Source organism: Pteropus alecto, unplaced genomic scaffold (assembly GCF_000325575.1).
Source record: "Pteropus alecto unplaced genomic scaffold, ASM32557v1 scaffold61, whole genome shotgun sequence".
Taxonomy (NCBI): Eukaryota; Metazoa; Chordata; class Mammalia; order Chiroptera; family Pteropodidae; genus Pteropus; species Pteropus alecto.
In genome coordinates, this window is record NW_006434835.1 from 17,750,456 (window position 1) to 17,772,764 (window position 22,309).

The window sequence follows — 22,309 nt, forward strand, 5'->3', positions numbered from 1 at the left end:
GCCTTCTGGGTCAGTGCATCTTAGCAATGAGGCTTCCCCAGACCACTGGGCGTTAATAGCCACCTCTGCTCCTGTGTCCTCCATTCCCCTTCCCTGTGGTATTTTTTTTCTTGCTGTCACTTTTAGCATTAACATACCATGTATCTGACTTGTTTGATTGTTTATAGCCTGTCTCTCCTACTGGCAAGTGCTTTTGGAGGCCAGGGCTTTTGGTTTTCTTTATGTGGCATCTTTATCACTTAGAATGGTGTCTGGCATATAGGAGATGTTAAATGTGTTTGAGTAAATAAATGGCGAATGCGTTTAACTTTATATTTTTCCAAAAATAATTTTATATGCTTGTATAGAGCTCTAAGTAATTTTCACGTGAAGTCAGATTTTCTCGTCTCCTTATTTATAGAATGACAAAGGACAGACCCCTGCTGATGTGGTTCCAGACCCAGTGGACATGCCGTTGGAAATGGCCGATGCTGCGGCAACTGCTAAAGAAATCAAGCAGATGCTGTTAGATGCGATGCCTCTGTCCTGTGATGTCTCCAAGCCCGCACTTCCAAATTATGATCGTGTCACCAGCAAGGCAGTGCTTACATCAGTTGGCCTGAAGTTGGGGGACCGTGTTGTTATTGCAGGACAGAAGGTACAGTAAGTAACTGCAGTCTCTGAAGCTACGTCCAAGGTCATCATGTCCATGGCCTGTGTGCCAAGGGTGCGTACAGTGTGGTCTGTTTGAGTCTTTAAACAAGACGTTCAATATGTAGGTGGAAAGATACTTAATGGACGATGTGAAACTGAGATGTACTTTTACTGTAAAGTATGATTTAAGCATATACATGATTCGAACTTAATAATGAAGACATCTTTATTTGACCGGGAAACGAGTAGCCTATGGTAGAGCCGTCAAGTGAATTTAGGGGCGTGATCTGGCCTGGAGGTCTGACCTTGCAGCTGCCCAGCGCTTCTCAGTGGTGTCTCTTCCTCTGCTGCTACTTCACAGAAATGGAGCAAAGGGGACCTCGCCAGTCATGGCCGTTTGGCTTTGAGAGCTCACAAATAGAGAAATCTTAGATATTATTTTAACCTGATAATAAAAATGTATGTGGGAAAGTGGATCGTACCCCTACTCACCCCACTGAAGATGCTTCAAAGCCTCAGTTTCCTTATGACATTCACTTGTTGCCCCTCTTTTTTTAATACCTCATATGGGAGGGTTTTTTTGTTTTGTATTGTTTTGTTTTTAGAATTTTGGGGTGAATAGGGAGCTTGGATAAGGGAACAAGGAATTCCTGCTTGGATATTGAATTTCCTAACAGTTGTGTCTAAATATTTGGGTAGGCTCGTGGTGAGGGAGATGGATGTTTTTCAGAATACGCTGAAATCTGAAAGTTCGATTTACTGAGAAAATTGTTTCAAAAAGGATGGTAAGCTACAAATAAACTTTTATGTTGAAAATGTTATTTACCAACTTCCAAAAGAATATACATTCATAGGACATTTAATTTTTCATCATTTTATCTGTGGAGCTAAAATATAAAAAAATTATGAATGCAGAGCATTTTTTAAAAATTTGGGATTAATATTCAGCTTCATTAGCATTCCTGTCCTATGTCTGAGAATGGATGTTTAGAAGAATTATTATTCTGTTGTTTTATTTTACTTTTTATTTTGGATAATTTAAAGCTATACAAAAATAGAAGCATGTAATGAGCATTCATATAATGAGCATTCATATGCCAGTCAGCTGGGTTTAACTTTATCATCCTCTGGCCAGTCTTGTTTCATTTTATTTTCTTTCAGTCCATTGCTTAGCTTTTCATTCTCTTAGGAGTGTTTTTCAAAGAGCAGAAATTTAAAATTTTGATTAAGTCCACTTTATCAGCTTTTTCTTTTATGGACTGTGTGTTTAGTATATCTAAGAAATTACTATCTTTTCTTCTAGGAGTTTATAATTTTAGGTTTTACATTTAGTTTTATATTTAATTTTTAGTTTATTTTTGTTTATAGAGTACTAGGTGTAGATAGACGTCCCTTCCTTCTTTCCTCTCTCCTTCTCTCTCTCTCTCTCTCTTTTTCTCTTTTCCTTCCATCCATCTATCTATCCATTTGTTTCAGCATCATTTTCTGAACAGACTATTTTTTCTTTCTTGAATTGCCTTTGCACCTTTGTCAATTGACCACATATGTGCGGGTATATTTCTGGATCGTATTTTGCTCCATTGATCTAATAGTTATCCTTTCTTCAATACTACTCTGTCATGATTGCTGTAGCTTTATAGTAATTCTTACCATCAGATATTTTTAGGCCTTCGATTTTTTTCTTTTTTCGTTTTCTTTTTTCTTTCTTTCTTTTTTTTTTTTTTTTTAAAGTTCTTTTGCCTTTCCATGCACATTTTAGAATCAATTTATAGATTTTTACAAAAAATTCTCTTGGGATTTTGAGTGGAGTTGTGTTAAACACAGATCAGATTGAGGAAACCGACATCTTAAAAATGTTGAGTCTTTCACAAACACACTATACCTCTCTAATAGGTTTTTGGTTTATTTCATCAGTTTTGTTTTTAAGCATTTAGATACTATACCTATTTTGTTAGATTTATACTTAAGTTTTTCATGATCTTTGGTGCTATTGTAAATAGTGGTGTTTTTGAAATTTTATTTTCTAATTTTTTATTGCTAGCATATAGAAATACAATTGATTTTTGTGTATTGATCATGTATCCTGTAACTTTGCTAAATTTATTAGTTCTATTGGCCTATTTTTGTGTGTGTGTGTGCAGATTCTTTGAGGTGTCCTATGTAAATAATCATGTTATCTGTGGATGGAGACAGTTTTATTTTTTCCCAGTCTTTATGCATTTTATTTTTCTCTTCTGTTTTATGCTAGGATGAATAGAAATGGTAAGAGCCAACATTTTTGCCCTGTTCCCAGTCTTACGGGGAAAGCACTCAATCTTTCATTATTACATATGATAATTGTTAGCTGTAGATTTTGTATTTTATTAAGCTGAAGAAGTTTCCATCTATTCCTACTTTGCTTAGAGGTTTTTTTTTTTTAAGTTAATTTTATCATGAAAGGATATTGAAATTTGCTACAGGCTTTTTCTGCATGTGTCAGAAGAACAAGGTTCCCCGCACTCTTTAGTCTGTGAATATGATGAATTATATTAATTCTCAAATGTGGAAATAGCATTGCATTCTCATGATAAGCCTCACTTGGTCACGATGTATTATCCTTCCTGTGTATTGCTGGACTTGATTTGCAATTATTTTGTTGAGGATTCTTGTGTCTGTGTTCATGAGGGATATTGGTATATAGTTTTCTTTCTTTGTAATGCCTTTGTTTGTGGTATTGAGGTGTAATGCTGGCTTTATAAAATGAGTTAAGGATAGATCCCTCTATTTTTATATTCTAGATGAGTTTATATAGAAATGGTACTATTTTTCCTTAAATTCTTTGGTGGAATTCACCAGTAAGGCTGTTTGGGTCTGATTTTTTTTTTTTTTTTTTGAAGACTTTAACTACAAATTTAATTCAGGTATAAACTTTGGCAGTTTATTTCTTTCAAGGAACCAATACATTTCATCTCATTTGTCAAATTTATAGGCATAAAGTTATTTATAGTATTTCCTTACTATTTAAATGACTGAGGGAATGTAACAATACCCCTCTTTCACTCAAGGTGTTTGTATTTTGTGTCTTTTGTCTCTTCTCCCCGCTTGGTCTCTAACTAAAAGTTTATTAATCTCATTTATCTTTCTAAAGAACCAGCTTTTGGTTTTGTTGATTTTCTCTATTGTTTTTCTGTTCTTAATTACTTATCTATATTATTTTCTTCCTTTTGCTTGCTTTGGGCCTTCGCTTTCTAGTTTCTTAAGGTGGAAGTTTATATCATTGATTTGAGATCTTTCCTAATATAAGCATTTTTATATAAATTTTCTTCTCTGTGCTGCTTTTGTTACATCTCACAAATTTTGATATGTTATTTTCATTCAATTAAAAATATTTTATACTTTTCCTTGTGATTTTCTCTTTTACCATGGGTTATTTGGGAGTATATTTTTTAATTTCCAAATATTTGGAGATTTTCCATATGTTTTTCTATTAGTGATTTTTGGTTTAATTCCATATGGTCTAAGAACATACTTTGTATAATTTTTATTCCTTTACATTTGTATCTTGTTGTTTTGGGTGAAATGTTTTATAAATGTCAGTTACATCAAGTTGGCTTGTTTTTTCATGTTCTTACTGATTTTCTGCCTACTCAGCCTATTGATTACTCAGAGGTGTGTCAGAGTCTCCAACTGTAATTTTGGCTTTGTCTATTTCTCTTTTCAGTTCTTTCAATTTTTTACTTGAAGCTCAGTTGTTAGGTGCATGCAGATTTAGGATTCTTATGTCTTCTTGATGAATTGACTCATTTATCATTATTTAACGTATTTTTTTATTCCTGCTCATATTCCTTGTTCTGAAGTCTACTTTGACAGAATAGTTTTTAAAAACTTCTATGGTAAAGTTGCTAGAGTAGGATACTTAAAATTACTAGTAATACGCGGAAGTTATTCTGTTTTATATTTTCTTTAGGTTGGAACATTAAGGTTTTGTGGAACAACTGAATTTGCAAGTGGGCAGTGGGCTGGCATTGAGTTGGATGAGCCAGAAGGAAAAAACAATGGAAGTGTTGGGAAAGTCCAGTACTTTAAGTGTGCCCCCAAATACGGTAAGGAAGATTCTAAGTTAATGATGATTAAGTTAAAAGAATCAAATTTTACTCTTTTATCGTTTTAAAATAAAACTTTCCCCCTAGTTACTTACATAATAAACGAAGGGGCTGTCTCTTCTTGCTGTGAACAGTGTCGTGGTTGGGAGATGGTATCTCACCAGGAGAACACCCAGCTCCGCAGACCTCAAATCCTGCCAGTGGTGGTTTCATGACTGAGGGAGGGACTTTGTTATCAAGGAAATACTAAACTTTGGAGGTTGGAAAACTTGAAAAATTGGAAAAGCAAGTGAGGCCAACTTTATTACTCCACTCCTTAGCTGAGATGACTCTCTTTCTGAACCATTTTTTTTAAATTAAATTCATTTTCTCTATCTCTCTCTCATACACACACGTGCACACACACACCTAGACACGTTGATTTTACTTTGTCACTCACTACGTTGTGAATATTTTTCCTTGCCATGAAATATTCTTCTAGAACATTCATTTCCCTGGTTGCATTGGTAGCTCTACGAGGAAGCAATATGGTATAATGCTGAAGAGTACGGACTTTAGAGTCTGAGTGCTTGGGTGTGAATCAGCTTCTCTGCCTACCAGCTGTATGACCAGCCATCTTTCTCTTCCTGTGCCTTAATTTGTCTTCTATAAAATAAGGATAACAATATCCCAAGAATTCATGTAAGGATTAAATATGCTGATAAATTGATAAAGCACCTAGAATAGTATTTGATTCCCCGTAAGCACTCAAAAATGTTAGCTATTTGCTAGCTGTTATAAATTTATCAAAACAACCACTTCCTTTTGTCAGACACTTAGGATGGAGCCTCATTTTTTGGTCCATTATTAAAAAATCTTTTTGTTTATTAAAAAACGCTCATCATAGAAGATTTGAAATTCATAAAAAGGAGAAAATAAGTCAACTGTATATTTTTCTGTTTTCACTTTTTCACAAAATTTGGATTATATATAGTTATATATTCTGTGTTTTTATTTGACACCAATATAATTTCCTCAAGTTTTTAAATATTATTTAAAAATATGATTTTTTGTGTCTCCATTTCCTTTAATTTTTCCAGTTTGATGGGTGAAAATGTCAGTGTTTGAATTAATAGTGCTCTGACTCTGGTGAAATAAAACATTTAAAATATTTTATTGTAGTTTATATTTTTTTATATTACCTCGGCAAAATGGTTATATTATTTGCCCATTAAAAATTGGGATATTAGTGTTTTTTAAAACTGATAAGAATTTTTAAAAATACATATTTAGAATATTAATTTCTTATATTTACTACAGATATTTTGTGCAGTTTGTCATTAGCCTTTGAACTTAATTTGCAGTATTTTTGGACATATAGTTTTATATGGTTAAAAGACTTTTCCTTTATAATTTCTTACATTGCTTTTATGCTCAGATAGTTCTTTCTCATCTAATGATAACTTATGTTATATATTTTATTCTTTTAAATGTTTTAATTTTTTTTATGCTATATTACTTAATCCATTTGGAATTTATTTGGTTAGTTGTGGGAGATTAAGAATTTAATTTTAATTATCCTCTGTTAGCTAATTTTGGCAGCCTTCAAGGAGACTAAAGGCAAGATCAAAATCATTAGCAACGCATATGGCGGATGTAAATCAGATACCTGGGAAAAGCTTAAGGATTGTTAACAGAATGCATGTGGCCTCCCTAAATCTCATCACCTAAAGGAGAGGCATGCCTCCCTTCTCCAGCATGTACCGTATTGTTCCTGATTTTCAGGAGCTGAGGGCTAAGCCTTTAGGGAAGAGTGGGGAAATGCAGAAAAGAATAAGCTTGAATTTTATCTTCTAAAGGTGTACAGGCTTGAAGAGAGATAAAACACGGACATAAAAAGCTATAATATGGGAAAATATGTCTGAAAAGAGATATAAAGTGACATGGAAGACTAGTTTTTAATATTACATAGTGCATTATTATTTGTCAATAGCTTAGTCAGAAATAATTATAAGGAAACACTATTATTCACTTCTTTTTTCCCTGAACTTCACTTAATACCTAATTATGTATCTTTTATGTGATTCTTAAATTATTGCGTGTGTTGTTAGTCCTGACAACTAGATTCTAAGCTCTTTGAGAGTGTGTACTCTGTCTTACTTTTTTTTCGTTTCTTACTACAGGACACCTAGTAGGCACTAAAAAAGAATTTAAAGATTTATATTACTAAACAGTTGTACTGGCCCCTTTGTTTGAAATACTTCTGATTGCTTAACACTCAATTCCTCCATTCTCCCGTAGGTATTTTTGCACCTCTTTCAAAGATAAGTAAAGCAAAAGACCGAAGGAAGAATATAGTACACACTCCTTCTTCGAAAGCCGTACCTCTCATCAGGTCTCAGAAAATCGATGTAGCTCACGTAACATCAAAAGTAAATACTGGTAGGTCAAACTGGAAAGTTAAGGATCATCTCCTTCGGCACTTTTATTTGTGGACTTCCTTATATTTAGATTACTTCACCCTTTTTTGTTGGCTGTGAAAACCGAATCTAATAAACCCTGGATCTTAAGTGTTTTCGACCTCAATCACAGTTTACGATTTTAATTCCTGACGAGAGTGTTTCAGTTTTGTCTTTTTCCTTTCCTACTATCCATACCTCTATTGCCACCCTAATCTAACCTCAGAGCTAGATTTTATGCCTCTAATAAATCTTTATATACTGCAGCTAGCTTTATGTTTATCACCTGCTCAGGAGTTTTAGTGATTTTTTTTTTTTTTTTTTAACCAGAAAAGATCCCGACTTTTGAAACTGGCAGAGTCGTTTCTGTATTTGGTGGAGTCGTTTACTGCTTCCACAGTTGGACTGTGGTTTGTTAGATCTCCCTGTCTCTTGTGCACATCGTTCTCACTCTCCCCTTCATTCTTGGTCTCATGCTAGTGCCCCAAGTGCAGTCATTTGACCTCTGCCTTTGGAGGTCCTAGCCATGCTTTAACCTCCTTATTCAGATCTTGTTCCTCCATGAAAACTTCCCCATGACCCCAGAGCGTTTTGATCCCTACATTCCCTAACTTCGTATACACTTTTATAAATAGCACCCAGTTATTTGTTATCTTGGGTTTTGTCTTCTGATTGCTTTATTTGTGCAGATCTTCTATTCTCTCGGCAAAATTTTAGACTTTAAATGGACCGTGAGAGTATTTTGTATTTTCGCATTCACTGTAGCATACAGCACAAAATAGGAGCGCGATACATACTTGCTGACTCATTAATGATTAAAGGATTTTGTCAAAGAATTTGGTTGGCCTCTCTAATCTGTTCCATTGGACTATTTGAATGTCCCTGTGTCAATACTGCACTTCGTAATTCCTATAATTTAAAAAAAATGAACCTCGATATCTAGTAAAGGAAAGCCGAGGAAAGCCGCCTACTTTATTCTTGAACAGTGTCTTGCCTATTTGGGCCCTTATAAATCACGCTTCCGTATGAGTTTTAGAATAAGCTGTTAGTTTCTTTTAAAATATATCTGCTGAAGGTTTAACTCGTATTGCATTTAAACCTTAAATTAGAGTGGGAAGAACTGACATCTTTACAATATTCAGTCTTTTAATTATGAGCTTGGGATATCTCTCTATTTAGGTCTTTTAAAAACATCTCAAGAAGATTTTGTAATGGTCTCTACAGATATTTTGTACTTGTTTTGTTAGGTCTATTCCAAGGTACTTCATACTTTTTGGAGCTATTGTACATGGTGTCCTTTAACCTGAAGCCCAGAAGTACACTGCAGACATGGAAAGGAAGCTCAAAGAGAAGCCCTCTCTTTCTGGTCTGCGGAGCGAGAAAGGGGCCCCCTACTAGACAGAAAGTGGAGGAAATCCCCTGCTTTGTGTCTTGAGCGCTTTCCCCGCTTTGGTTCTTTCCCGCCCCAGCCCCCTGGCGGTACAGCACGGTGCAGCAGCAGCCTGGGCTGGATGGGCACCCTAAGCCCCAAGGGAGAACCCTTGTTTCTGACCAGAGAAACTGTTGTCCCCAAACGGATGGAATCCCCATTAGTTTTTGTCCTTTTTTCCTCACTGCTTAGCCCCAGAGGCAGAGTTAGTCGTAGGAGATTGTAGGACAGAGCAGGGAAAGTAAAGCCTCGGCGTTCTACCCAGAATACCAGAAGGGGGTGGCCCCTGGGATCAGGAAAGTGTCAGGGAGACCATGGCAAGGAGGGAGCTCAAGAAAGTGACCTCAAAACGTTGGGTGTGAACTCCTGGGCTTACACTCAAGCTGGGCATGCACGGAGCGGACCACAGGCTCGGGTCTCCTGTGTAGACCACTGCCCAGGTCCCAGGCTGATAACTGGGTGGCAAAGCACCTGAGACAGATTCCAAAACAGCTTTGGACAGAAGGTGGGTAGGAACTTTCAGCCTGAATCTAACCGGGTCAACTGCCTGCTAAAACAGAACAAAACAACATTCTCCATAGAATGTAAACAAGACCAGATTCCTATAAAATAATATTTGTAATGTATAGGATATAATCTGAAATTGCTCAAAATATGAAAAACGAAGAAAGTCTCAACATCTCTGAAGGAAAAAGACAATCAAAAGATGCCAATCCTGAGATGATACAGATATTTATCAGATAAAGACTTTAAATAATATATTATGACTAACTCTCTAAGAATTAAGGATAAACACTCTTGAGACTAACGGAAAGTTTCAGTAGAGAAATGAAGATATAACAAAACAAATGATGCATGTGTACATACACATGTGCACGCACGCACACACACACGCACACAAATATGTCTAAAACTGGGATGATCTAAGTAAGATTGGTGGATTGTATCAATGTCAGATTCCTGGTTATGATATGGGGGAAACTGGACAAAATGTACGAGAAATCTCCCTATATTGTTTGCATGCAAATCTCCGGTTATCCCAACAATAATTCAAGTAAAAAGAAAGGACCAAATGTATATTTTAGAGCTGGAAAGTCTAACTTAAAAATAAGAAATTCACTCCGTGGGTTACCTTCACAAAGTCTCTCTTACCCGCTTATCTGCTCAGTTCCTGCTGTTAGAGTTCTGGCCCTCATTCCTGGCCTGTGTAATCACTGCTGAGTGGTCTCTGCCTCCATCTCTCCTCTAGTTTCCTGCTAAACTTAGCTGTCAGGGTCATGCTGTTTGGCTCTAACTCTGCTCATGCCGATCCTCCTTTTCCAAGCCCATCAGAGAGGCTTGTTCCTTACTGAGGAGTTCCAGATCCTTAGCCCAGACTATCACTTCTAAGATTTTACTGTGACCTATCCATCCAGTTTACTGCTCTCTCATCCCCCAAAGTAGTCTTAATTTCAGCCAAGCTACTCCTCCTTCTCTGATCCTGTCTTTAAGACTTTATTTTTCCTTTTTGTTTGTCCAAAATGCCTTCCCTCAGTTCTTTCTGATGATACCTCCGGTATTCTCTAGAAGGAATCTGACCTATCCTTTAAGACTCATCTCAAACTGTGATCTTCTTATTGAGGGATTAATTTATCTTTGTAAGCATGATTATTACCTCCTCCTTCTGTGCTAGTGCTTATATAAAAAAAAGTCTTCATATTTTAGTTATTCACGTGTATGTGTATTTTACCAAATTGAAAAGGTCCTCCTTTAGGGCTAAGACCATGTCTTGTTCATGTTTGTGAAGGCTGCAGTGCCAAGCATAGTTCTTCACCAAAAATGCTTCATAAATGAGTAGAATTGGAATGGATATTTGATGGAATTTAAGACCGGGTATAGTCCACTAAGTTTCTGATTTATATAATTTGGTTCTGTAGAATTGAAACAGGAGTCTTAATAAGGTAGAGTAGTATTTATGAGCTTTTTCTTTTTCAAAGTTGTTTTTTTTTTTGGTGGGAATTTAGTGTACCTAGAGTGAGGTAATCATTTTCAGAATACCAGTGGCAGAGTGTACAGAATTTATTATCTGACTCTCACTTAAATGAATAATTACTATATTGATTTGTAAAAGCTTTTACCCCAAATTCACTATATAAATAGAAAATCCACTGCAATGAGATTGCACGCACATGCCAGTGAAGTGATGTAAGTTGTCTGCAAGTCTGTCATATCTCGGCTGTATTAGGTTTGCTTTACCTGCTGATATTGTGCAAACACACTAATGAGTGCATTAAATATCAAACAATTAGGTAACTATATTTTAAATGCTTTATATTATTTACAGTTCCTTAGTATATTGTTAAATAGGTTTAAAAGATACTTTAGTGATATTTGGGGAAATTGGGGTTTTCAGATGGGCTAGGAATGCATTCTTTCCTTTTCCCTTTAAATAATAGAATATTGGTCCTGCTATCTGTGAATTTATTATCCAGTATGTTTTTAGAGATGGATAAGATGTAGATAATGAGGGATATCTGTACTTTAAAAAGGAAATACATTTTTTTTTCTGTTTAACGTTAGACAAAATCCTTTCTTGCTTAAAGTGTTTTGTTTCTATGTCCTAGGACTAATGACATTAAAAAAAGATAGTGCTTCTGAATCGACACTGTCATTACCTCCTGGTGAAGAATTGAAAACTGTAACAGAAAAAGATGGTAATATAATTTATAAATTTTGTTCTAAAAATTTAATTTTATGATGGAACTTTAAAATAATACAGTGATATAATTTAGATGGGAGCTAAATTTTAAAGTTTGTAAGGGAAAAATCATTATAGTAAAAATTTACCGTTGAAAATCCCCCAGGCAACTCATACTAAAGTAAATACGTTTTTGTATAAAATTCTGCACTATGATTCTTATGTACACTTAAATTAGAGAACTATTGGACTAATTAAGAGAATAAAAGGAAATTATGTAGTGTGGATAGCTTGATAAAAGTATTTAAAGTTGCCTTTAGCTATCAAATCATTGGGTCAGTAGAACATGAATAAGAAATTCAAAAGTATTCCTACTTGCCTTCAGGTTAACTCAAAACATTTTAATATTCAACTTTGTTACCTTAAAACATATCAGTAGTGGTTTTTTTTGTACGAATAAGATGAGATTCTACTATTTCATGTAAAGTGAGAGGTGAGGGATTGGTGGTTGGAAACAGTTTAAGTTCATGGATGTGATGACATTTTCTTATCTAAGATTGTCGTCAGATAATGTGAGTCCTTAAAATACAGTTGCTCAGGTAATAAAATCTTTTATGTACGAACTATGATATATTTGGATGAAACCAGTCATTCGATTCAACATTGTATAATCCGTAATTGGAGAAGCTAAGTGGAGAATGTCAGAGAGATTTACCTGGAAAAGCATCTCATTGATTCACTCCCTCTTTTCCACCCTTTGAAGTATTCGTTTCCTTTACCTGCTTTAGCTAACCTGCTTGGATCCAACAGCAGCTCGTCCTCTACATCTTCTTTGGAACACAGACAGAGCTCCCAGAAACTGAATGCAAGTAGCAATAGCAAGAAGACAATGAGCAAAAGCCCGTCTGTTTCATCTAGAGCCAGTGCTGGTATCTATGGCTTTTTCAACCAGGCTTTCTTGGTGTTTTTTATCTTGGTTTGTTTGTAAGTAGATTTGCTCTTTTTAAATGTGTAAAAGGAACCCTTTACTTCAGTCAGATTGAACTACTTCATTTTTCCTGTCTCCCTCACAGCCCTCGCCCTCCCCCCGCCCCCTGCGCAAACATACTCTGGATTTCTCAGCCTTCCTCCTAGTGCTCACACAATTTTCCTTGTCCGGATTGACTTCTTCTCTTCCCCATGTGTCTAAGGCCTCCAACCCTTTAAGGTTCATTTTAGAACTTTGTGGTAGATCCTCAGATAATTGGAAACCGTATGGGCTGTTATCTTTCTTATTTCCTTTCTAACCTAATAATAATAACTAATATGTATTATATACTTATTATTTCAGGTACTATTCTAGGCACTTTATATACCTTACTTCATTTAGTTCTCAAAATAAACCTATGGGGTAGGTACTATTACGATCATGCTCATTTTATGAGTGAGGAAACCAAGGCTTAGGGAGGTAAGTCAGAGTGCACGATGGCAGTTCGTAATTGGCACACCTGGGCTTTCCCCACAGGCCTGTCTGATGCTTTCTCTGCAACTGTTAATAGTCTTCCTCCATCCCAGGCACTTTCTGCTCTTCCTCATGCTACGGGGTCTCCAGACCCCTCCTGCCAGCCGGTGTAGAGCTGGACTGTTGCCGCTCCAGACAAGTGCCGTCTGCGGCCGCTCATGTAGTTTTGGTGGCTACTCTCTTATTAGCTCAGATGGAGCCTCATGCTAAATCTCCTCATTTTGTTGCTCAGCATAGGGCTTTACATTTATTTTCAGTTAATGTTAGAGGTTTCATCCCTCTGAATTTCATTTCTTACATCTTGCATATTAGCTTTTTCACATACTTTTGTGCCATCTTCATGTTTAAAAAGCATGCTTTCTCTATTTTTATCTTAGTCATTTAAAACTATGCGGGAGAGGGTCAGAGCCTCTCCTAACAGGCTGACAACGATAACCTTTCTGATGTGGTTTTTTTAACTAGCTGTGAACCCTGCATATAATCTCATTCGGGCCCCATTTCTTCAGTTATGTGTAGGGACACATAAAATGCTTTATCAAGCTTCATGTTGAAATTAGCATTTATCGAATTACTGCAGTTCACTTATTTATCTATATAGCAAACTTGTCCAGAAAGGAAATAAAGCCATTTTGGCATAATTTGTTTTTAATAAACTTCATAATTACCAGATTCTTTTTCTAATACTTCGAATACCTGTACTGAACCTATATTTTCTTATAGAAAATGTTCATGACAGGATTTTTTTACTTTTTAAAACACTTTATTATATGTGGAGAAAAACAAACACACCAACCCTCAACAGTAAGATGGCCATAATAAACCTAAAAGTTGGGACTCTGAACATAGAGAACCCTAGAAGTTTTGCCTGAAATTGTTTCCCTGGAATATTTATTTTCCAAATAGATACCTCTCCCTCCATAAACACTTTCTCCCCAGCGCTGGGAGGAACAGAGGCAAGGAGAGGAAGTGATGTCGTGATGTCACAATCCTCTTTATCTTCATTTTGTTTACACTTTAAGGCCTCCTTCATTTGGAATTTTGGCTTTTGACATTTTCTCGATTTAAAAATTTTTTATGTGAGTACGGAATTACCTTTTCGTACCCTTTATAAGAAGTAGTTCTAGTGTACTTACACATTTAATCTTTTTTTCTTTTTATAAATCTGAGGGATATGTAGACTTAGATAATAGTAAAGATGAAGAGAGTTATCGAGTTGAGAATGGGAGATACGTGAGCTTAAGTCCACGTTTGTGACCCCAGAGACGTTTCCTTAAGAAATTTTCTGGAGTTGTTGACATTCCCCTTTCTCTACAGATTCGTGTTTCAGGGCGATATGGAATGCAGAGAGTGGACATTATTAGGAAGCTAGGATAAAGAATTAAGGAGCAGGAGGAGCAGAAAGACCGGGTGAGGGGGGAGGGAGAGGAAGGGGAGGAAGTCTGTGTTCTCAGCCGCATTGTGTCCCATTGTTGAACTTGTCTTTGGTCCATCGTCTGCAGACAGTGTGGGGAAAGCCCTGAGGATTTCTGGTCACAGAGTCTGGGTTTTAATCCAGACGTGCCACCTGCTACCTGTGAATACCATGTCTTCATTAACTCCTGAGTTTCTATCTTATCTGTAATTACGATTCTTGCGAAAAGCACTTTGTAAACCGTGAAGCTCTGTGGAAGTCGAAGTTGCGCTGAGGGCCTAGGACTTTCTGGCGCTGCGCTTCATCCAGACCTTCCTTCTCCCCGGGTTTATGTTGCTCATCTGTTGCCGTGTTTTTAGCTCCTCCCCCTTTAACGGTGCGATTTATCCTCTATCCTCTGCCCTCACTTGGGGTTCTCTGGGCCTTCCCAGATGACAGCTGTTCAGATCTGTTTATGGACTGACGGGAGACGCCTTAAGGGCCCGCCTCCGCTCTGTTACAATTGAACAGCTTTCTGGACAGTATTTCTCCAAGACTTCTGATGTCAGATAGTGGGCATTTCAGGGTTTAGGTTTGAGTCAAGGTGAGGGTGGAGTGGTTTTGTTTCTAATAAGGAAATCGATTTGGGGCAATTGGAACCTTATAACAATGTCACCTTCAAATCATATTCCCGTGTGTATCATTTACAGTGAGTCCCAGTGGACTACTATAATTGTAGCATTTTACTGGCACAGGGCCAGATCCAACCTGCCACCTACTTTTGTAAATAAAGTTTTATCGGAGCATGCCGTGCCCGTTCTATGTCTGCTTTTGTGCCACAACAGCAGAGTTAAGTAGTTGTGACAGAGCCTGAAATATTTACTGTCTAGCCCTTGACAGGAAGTGCGCTGACATCTGTTCTTGGAGAGAGTGCCATCAGGCAGTCTGGATGGAGTTGATCAGGAATCGTGCGTGTTAAGTTTCCATGGCAATAGTTTTCTCAGGAAGCCCTTCACATTTCCTTTGGGGAGTTTGACCTCACATGTGAGAAACAGAACTGTGGACGATATATACATAATGAAAGCATCACATATTGAAATCTCCCACCAATTAGACTGATTAGAATACATAGTGATTTTTTTTTTTTTTTTGTGGCAAATGTGCTTTTTGAGTTTTTTCCCTTTGTTTTTTCTCTTTTCCTACCCTATCCCCTTCCCCCTCCAACCAATTAAACAGGTTTGAATTCCTCAGCAACATCTGTAGCAAATAATACGCGTTGTGAAGGTGAACTCCAACTCGGAGATAGAGTGTTGGTGGTTGGCCAGAGAATTGGCACCATTAAGTTCTTTGGGACAACAAACTTTGCTCCAGGTAACTCATCTGCATATTCTTTGCTCTATTTGAATTCTTTAGAATACAAAAGGTTTATAATTTCACGTGTAAATACCATTTAATTGTAGAGAATTCTCGATGAACAGTTCCTGTGGACGGTAGCTGTGGCACAGAAAATGCAAAAACAATGATTAAAATGCAGACTGTTTGTACTCAGGTCGACTGTTTGTTATCCAAAAAATTTTCTTGCCAATTGTGTTTTAAATTGCTTAGTGTTGAAATTATTTGTCACTCTCCAATTTTACTCTCACTGATTGCCCAGCGTGCTTAATAACAGAGGAAACGTTTCAGGATTAGATTTCTGCCAAGGATAATCTTGAAAATGAGTAGATAATAGTTAACCATAAATAGCTTTTATCAGAGCGGGTTGTAGAGAAAAGCAAACAGAGGTTCAAAGGAAAATGAAAAAGTTTCTGCATACCCTGGGACCTTAAAAATACAAGTTTGTGTATTTATGTATTCATTCCAATGTAGACTTATGTTATGTTTCTGAAAGTAAAGATTATCTTTCTTTTGCATTTTTTAGTGATTGCAATTTCAAATAGAAGCCAGTTGAATGAAACCATGTTTGTATGTTTTAAATAGCAATTTGCTGTTTTGACACATGGTGGCATTGCAGCATGTAAGGAACAGGTTACCTAGAACATTGATTTTTTAAAAAAGTTTATAGCAGAACTGAAGGATTTGAGATTTTACCCCGTTTGCAAGCTAACAAGTTAGATTGCCTCAGTTTCATAGATGTTGGCAGAAGATGTTGGGCTTCTGGGTCAGAGACAGAAGACTTCAGTACTCGCAACAAGAGGAGTAAGTAGCCAGAGTGTCAGCCTTTTCTTACACTTGTTCCCTGAGCCCCAGTTCCCAGAGGGTGATAGAGAGGGCCAGGTGATACCTTCACATCAGTGGTTTAAGCTGTGGGAGAGGAGCCATGAGCTTAAGGAATCTGAACGTTTATGCATGGCACTTGGCATGCCTGTCTTTTGTGCTGGAGGAGACTGTCTCTCTCCTCCAAGATTGTCCTCCGTACAAATATTCATGATGAGACAATCAACACCTCTGTCCATAAAATGTGCAGAAACACAGAGCCCCATGGAGAATTGTCTCCGAACACATTCTTATTTCATTAACACCACTTGTAATTGCAATCCAACTAATTGATTTGAGATGGGCTGTTTGTTTTATAATTCATGTTTCTCTTAGGTCTCCAGATAGTAATTGAGACTAGTTAGGATGTTCTTAATATAGTTCTCAAATAAAAACTTAGGAATTCCAAAGTTAGCTTTATTTTCCACAATCACCATATGTCTTTTGAGTTTCCTTTATGGGGTTATATTAGATGAGACTGGAACAGTTTGATTTCCTTGGATACAATTTATCATGGAGTTCAACTTTTAATTTTAAAATTATGTATGTGAAGCATTTAGAATTTTGGGAAGTAACAAGCCAATATAATAAAAGTTAGAAACTTTTTGTTAAACTCATTCTGCCTTTCAGAAAGTAATAGTATATATTTCTTGTGGTATCAAAAGTTGATCAATCGATTCTGTAGAACAGTGATAATATCTGGGTTTTTTTAATAGATCATGAGATCTAGACCTGAGACAGATCTTGTGTAGCCTCTTTAGCATTTTTATCAGGGCCAGTGCTGAAAGAATATTACCATTTAAGTGAGAAGATATCCGCACCTCCCGACTACCACACAATGTGTGGTCACTGCTGTTACCCCTCGTCATAATATCTTTCCGTTGTGTGTCACACATTTTCAAGAGTTATATGGAGCAGTTATATGGTGTCTTAAAATGGGAAAATGCAAAAAAATTATATAGGAAAGCGTTAAAGGCAGAGGGAAGTAAAACTTGGAAAATTATAACTGTGGCTCTTGGAGAAATAAGAAGGCAACCAAGCTAACCTGGTTAGTGACATTCAGAAATGTGATGGCCTCTTTTCAGAGCATTAGTGTGGCTAAGCAATAGATTTGTATACATTACTCTCTACTTGTGCATAGTAGGACTGTTTAAGTATAAAAGATATGGTCATGCAATTAGTCTTTTCAACCCAAACTCCAGCCCAAACTGGAAATTGGCTCAACTGCCATCTTTTTGAACATAATAGGGAAAAAACTAAGATTGTCTAGGTTGTCCTTTTATTTTATTTTATTTTATTTTATTTTTATTTATTTATTAATACTTTTTTAGGCGCGGCAACCCTTGGTTAACCTCACACTTTTATTTATTTATTATTACTTTTTTAGGCACGGCAACCCTTGGTTAACCTCACAGATCGCAAGGACCTTGTCATCTTACAGTCTCTTATATTTTCTATTTTTTACGCCTACAGCACCTGGTCTTCCTAGGTGGTCTCCCATCTAAGTACTAACCAGGCCCGACCCTGCTTAGCTTCCGAGATCAGATGGGATCAGCTCGTTCATGGTAGCATGGCCATAGACTAGGTTGTCTTTTTAGATTTTATATATTTGACTCTTCGAATTAGTAATCTGAAAGAAACAATATTTTTGTACTTTGGAATTGGTAATTTGCAATAAGTTTCTCAATATCTGTATCCTTATTTTTTAATTGATGCTGATTATACGAGACCAAATACAATTACGATGATATTCTCCTTTTAAATAAAAAAAATGAACGGATGATTAGGCAGTCTTAGCTGGTCTTGAGGTACCCTCAATTTTAGAATCTTTACTCTAAGAGTATTTATTTTCTTACCTTGTATTGGTGACACAAAAAGCAACCTCACTACTTTAATTTTAAGCTCTCTAGAGAAAGAAATCCTATTATTTTCCTTCAAGTGGATTCTTTTAAATACTTAAAAGTCTTTTGGAATAGTCTTCCTATTAGGTAACCTAAATCTTTTCATTTAGGTTAGAAAGAATATTTCTTTTTATCCCGGGTCAGGGAAAAGAAAGTAAAAGAAGAGTCGCCATGATGTTCAGTCATATTTTTCCTATTGTTTTTGTTCTTTAATTATTTAAGAACCGTTTGTGGTATCCTGATATTGGGAGAGTAAGATGAAAAGATTGCATGTTCATTTTATGATTTATACATCTCAGTGTTATGCTGTACTCCTCTCAGTTAAACACACATTGCCAAGTCAAGGACAGGTTCTTCGTCGTTGAAGCTTTTAGATATATTTTGGTCATACACTACTTGCATGACAGCTAATCCTTGCCAAATTTGTGTTTGTGCATTTTATCTTTCTCTCTTAATGTACAGCTCTGCAATTAAGCTTGTAAAATGTTTTTCCTGTTCATTTTTCAACTTTTCAAATTTTATCATTTGAAAGCTTAATGATCAGGATGATCTTTCATCATTTCGATCACTTGTGAAAATGCGAAACCATCTAGACTTTGGGTTTGTATAACAGCATAACAGTTTGGGATACAGTGGCAGATGCTTTTCAAATCTACAATTCTCGTTCTAGGATGTTGGTATGGTATAGAGCTTGAGAAACCCCATGGCAAGAATGATGGTTCAGTTGGAGGTGTGCAGTATTTTAGTTGTTCTCCAAGATATGGAATATTTGCTCCCCCATCCAGAGTACAAAGGTGAGGAAAACGGAATTCATGTTTATTCTCGAGAACTTTTTGTAATTTGCAATGGTTTGTAGTTATCATCCCTAATTTTATATTAAAGACCTGCTCTGAGTACAGCGCTTGTCTTCTTTCAAGGGGTTAAACCAGCCACCTTCTTCAGAGAGGAGGCTCATGGAAAGATAAATTTGCTTTGCTGAGGATTTGCAATTTTAAAAACCTCCTTTATTTCTCATTTGCAAACCCTATGAGTATGTGTAGGCTATTAGAAGTGGTGTTTGCAGCTAAGAACAGTGAGAGCAGCAAGCTTAATCTGTCATGCAAACAAAAGTAAAAATGCTCTCTGATTGCTTCAGTCACAGCCTAACTACATTAAATTTCCTGCCAGCAGGCACCCCATTCATTCTCCTACAAACCTAATGGAACCAAAATGGCTTTTTCCTCTGATTTCTTTAGTTTTCAAAAATAGATAAGCAGTAGATCTTTGGGGGAAGCGAAGCTTCAGGGATTTATATATACTATACCTCCTGGGTGTCTCTTAAGATAGTACACTTTTATACCACCTCGCACTGGTTTTAAAAATTAAGTTGAGCAGAAACTAAGTCATCATGAAATTCCAGGTACCATTACTTAGAATGATTTATGTGTGGCGAGAGCTTGGCTTGGTATGTATGCTTTTCAATGGGTGGGAAGTAGGATGCTGATCTTTAAGTAGGGAATAACGTACATGATATAACCACATTCGTGAGAACTGATCTGTGAGCACAACCTGGAGGTCTCATCCAGTTCACTTCCAACTAGACTGTGACTACCTCCTGGCAAATTTAACAGTTTTTATACCCATTTTCTTCCTCACTTTGTTTTTCATGTGAATACCTAGGTATAATTTTTATATTACTTTTCTTGTTCTGTGATGTGCTCGATATAATTCTTATTATTTATGATAGTATAGCATTTAACATGTAATGCTTAGCAGTTTATAAAGTATCCTCAATTAAATGTTTCATTTGATCCTGATAAGTGTTTGGTCAGGTGAGCTGGAATATTACAATAGCTATTACAGACATTTATTGAGCATTTACTAAGTGGCAGGCTCTGCACGGTGCACTGTAGATGGAGAGAGAGAGTTGAGAACTTAATTCTCAAAGCGATCAGTTAGTTCATTAGTAATAAGGACCTATTAATCCCCCTAAACCCAGTGAAGGATTATGATCATTCCCATTTTGCAGGCGAAGAAAAGTTTCACGAGATAAAGTAATTTAACTAAAGTCATATAGCTAATGTAGGGGAGAAAAAACTTTTCCTATACCCTCTTAGGCTCGGTAGCTATGGGGTGTGTGTGTGGGGGGGTGGGGCGGGTTGGATCTGTGAATTAAACTGACAGCAGACAGATTAACAGGAGAAAAAGCAACACAAATTTAGTAAATTTTAATTTCATATGCATGGGGCATCACAAAAAGAACTGAATACCCAAAGGAGTGGTGAGATCGGAGAGTTTATAGACGTCTTAATAAGGGAAAGGGAGAGGGAAGAAGGCCACTTACGGGAGAGCACATGACTTTTAGGAAAGATAAACAGGCCTTAGGAAAATGGCTGAGAGATATGATGGTTTGTTACAGCGTCTGTCTGGGTGTGGTGTTGACTTATCTCTCCTGTTATAAGAGTTAATCTTGATGAAACTCCTGGGGAGGGGATTAATGACAATAAGGTTTTTTCTTTTTTTGTGGGGGGCGGGGAGGATCTATTTTAGGCCTATAGAGAGTTCAGAGAAAGCCTTTTCCTGCATTTGTTGATTCTCATAGGTCTTCAGCTCAAAATAAACCTTATGCCAGAGTGGCATGTTTTGGGGTAGCATATTTTGATCTCCTACACTGGTTAATGGTGGAGCTGAACTCAGCCCAGGGTTGTTAATCTGTTGTTGTTTTTTCCTAAGCTCTCGCTTTTAGACAGTTTGCTGGGTGTTTTTGGGTAGTCATTTTATAAGTGAAGAAAAAGAGGTTATAGCTAAAAAATAGCACCTACGCGTGCTGGCACTGTTGTAGGTGCTCCGTGCGCCCTGCAGCAGCAACCCTGTGGGTCAGGTACGGTCGCTGTTCCTATTTCATAGAAGAGGAAAGTTAACCACACAGAGGGTAAGTGACAGCTCCCAAGTGGGGATTTGAACCCGGATCACCTAGTATCAGAATGGGAGCTCTTAACCATTACCCTGCAATGATTAAAACAGGCTCAGTGGCTGTCTGCAGCACCTATGTCTTACATATGATTGATTTGGGAGTAAAATCCATGCCGAATCGCCAGTCAGCCTTCTGGGTTCTCATGTGACTTTGCACAAATCTTCATTAACACATCGCTATAGATTTGTAACAAGTTTTATTTGTCTCCTAGTCCTAAGGACTGGGGTTCTTCATTTCACGTTTGATTACCCAGAGAACATAGTTGTGCATATTATAGGCACAGTAAATATTGATCAAATCTAGTATAGTGTTTTTTATGCTGTAACAGCTTTTCTTTTTTACTTTGTGAAGCCACTTTCTCATGGTTTCATCTTCTTTTTCTCGCTTTGTTAATGGAGCACATGTTTTCTACTTTGTGTTTCCCTTGCCTTCTATTTGGTCTTCTTTAAGGTGATTCATTTAACAGCAGCCCCCTCTTCTTAAAAGAATCAGGGCTGTCTCTCTAAATGTACTGCTGTTTCGATCCAGCTGTCTTCCTGTCATCTTCTGATTGTCTCATTCATCATCATCAAATACTATTAAGTGTCTTTTAGCACTTTGTGCTGTGCTAGGCATTCTATAAGCAAATAAAACAGACATGGTCCCTGATTTTGAGGAATTTCTAATTTAAACCAGCTTTGGAGCTCTTCAAGAAAAAAAGAATTTTTAACTAGAGACTGCGTGAGGACAGCCTTAAATAAAGGAGTGACCAGTCACAATCTCGCCTTGCATAGAGCTTCTCCCAGATCGTAGCTGGCTTTCCACCCCCACTCCCCCGCTTTGTATTCAAAAACTGTGCCTCCTGTCCCAGAATCTTTACACGTTATTTCCTCTGCTTGGATGGCTTTCTGCTGTCACTCAACTTTCGTCTAGTTAATACCTTTTCTTCTGTTAACATGTAAATCAACCAGTATTTCTTTAGAGAAATTAAAGAAAACTGACTATTTTCCTTCCTTCCTTCCTTCCTTCCTTCCTTCCTTCCTTCCTTCCTTCCTTCCTTCCTTCCTTCCTTC

General features: G+C 36.9%; 1 protein-coding gene and 1 pseudogene across 2 annotated transcripts in view; one reads left to right on the forward strand and one right to left on the reverse strand.

Annotated features, from left to right (window-relative positions):
* CLIP4 (CAP-Gly domain containing linker protein family member 4) overlaps window positions 1–22,309 on the forward strand; it is a 49,779-nt gene that overhangs the window by 13,031 nt on the left and 14,439 nt on the right. For both annotated transcript variants that reach the window (XM_015588112.2, XM_015588113.2), the window contains exons 6-12: window positions 401–637; window positions 4,580–4,715; window positions 6,996–7,136; window positions 11,186–11,275; window positions 12,048–12,188; window positions 15,387–15,521; window positions 18,975–19,098. In XM_015588112.2, coding sequence (XP_015443598.1) covers window positions 401–637; window positions 4,580–4,715; window positions 6,996–7,136; window positions 11,186–11,275; window positions 12,048–12,188; window positions 15,387–15,521; window positions 18,975–19,098 — 1,004 coding nt within the window. The remainder of the gene's footprint in view (window positions 1–400; window positions 638–4,579; window positions 4,716–6,995; window positions 7,137–11,185; window positions 11,276–12,047; window positions 12,189–15,386; window positions 15,522–18,974; window positions 19,099–22,309) is intronic.
* On the reverse strand, window positions 17,868–17,985 carry LOC112478514 (annotated as a pseudogene).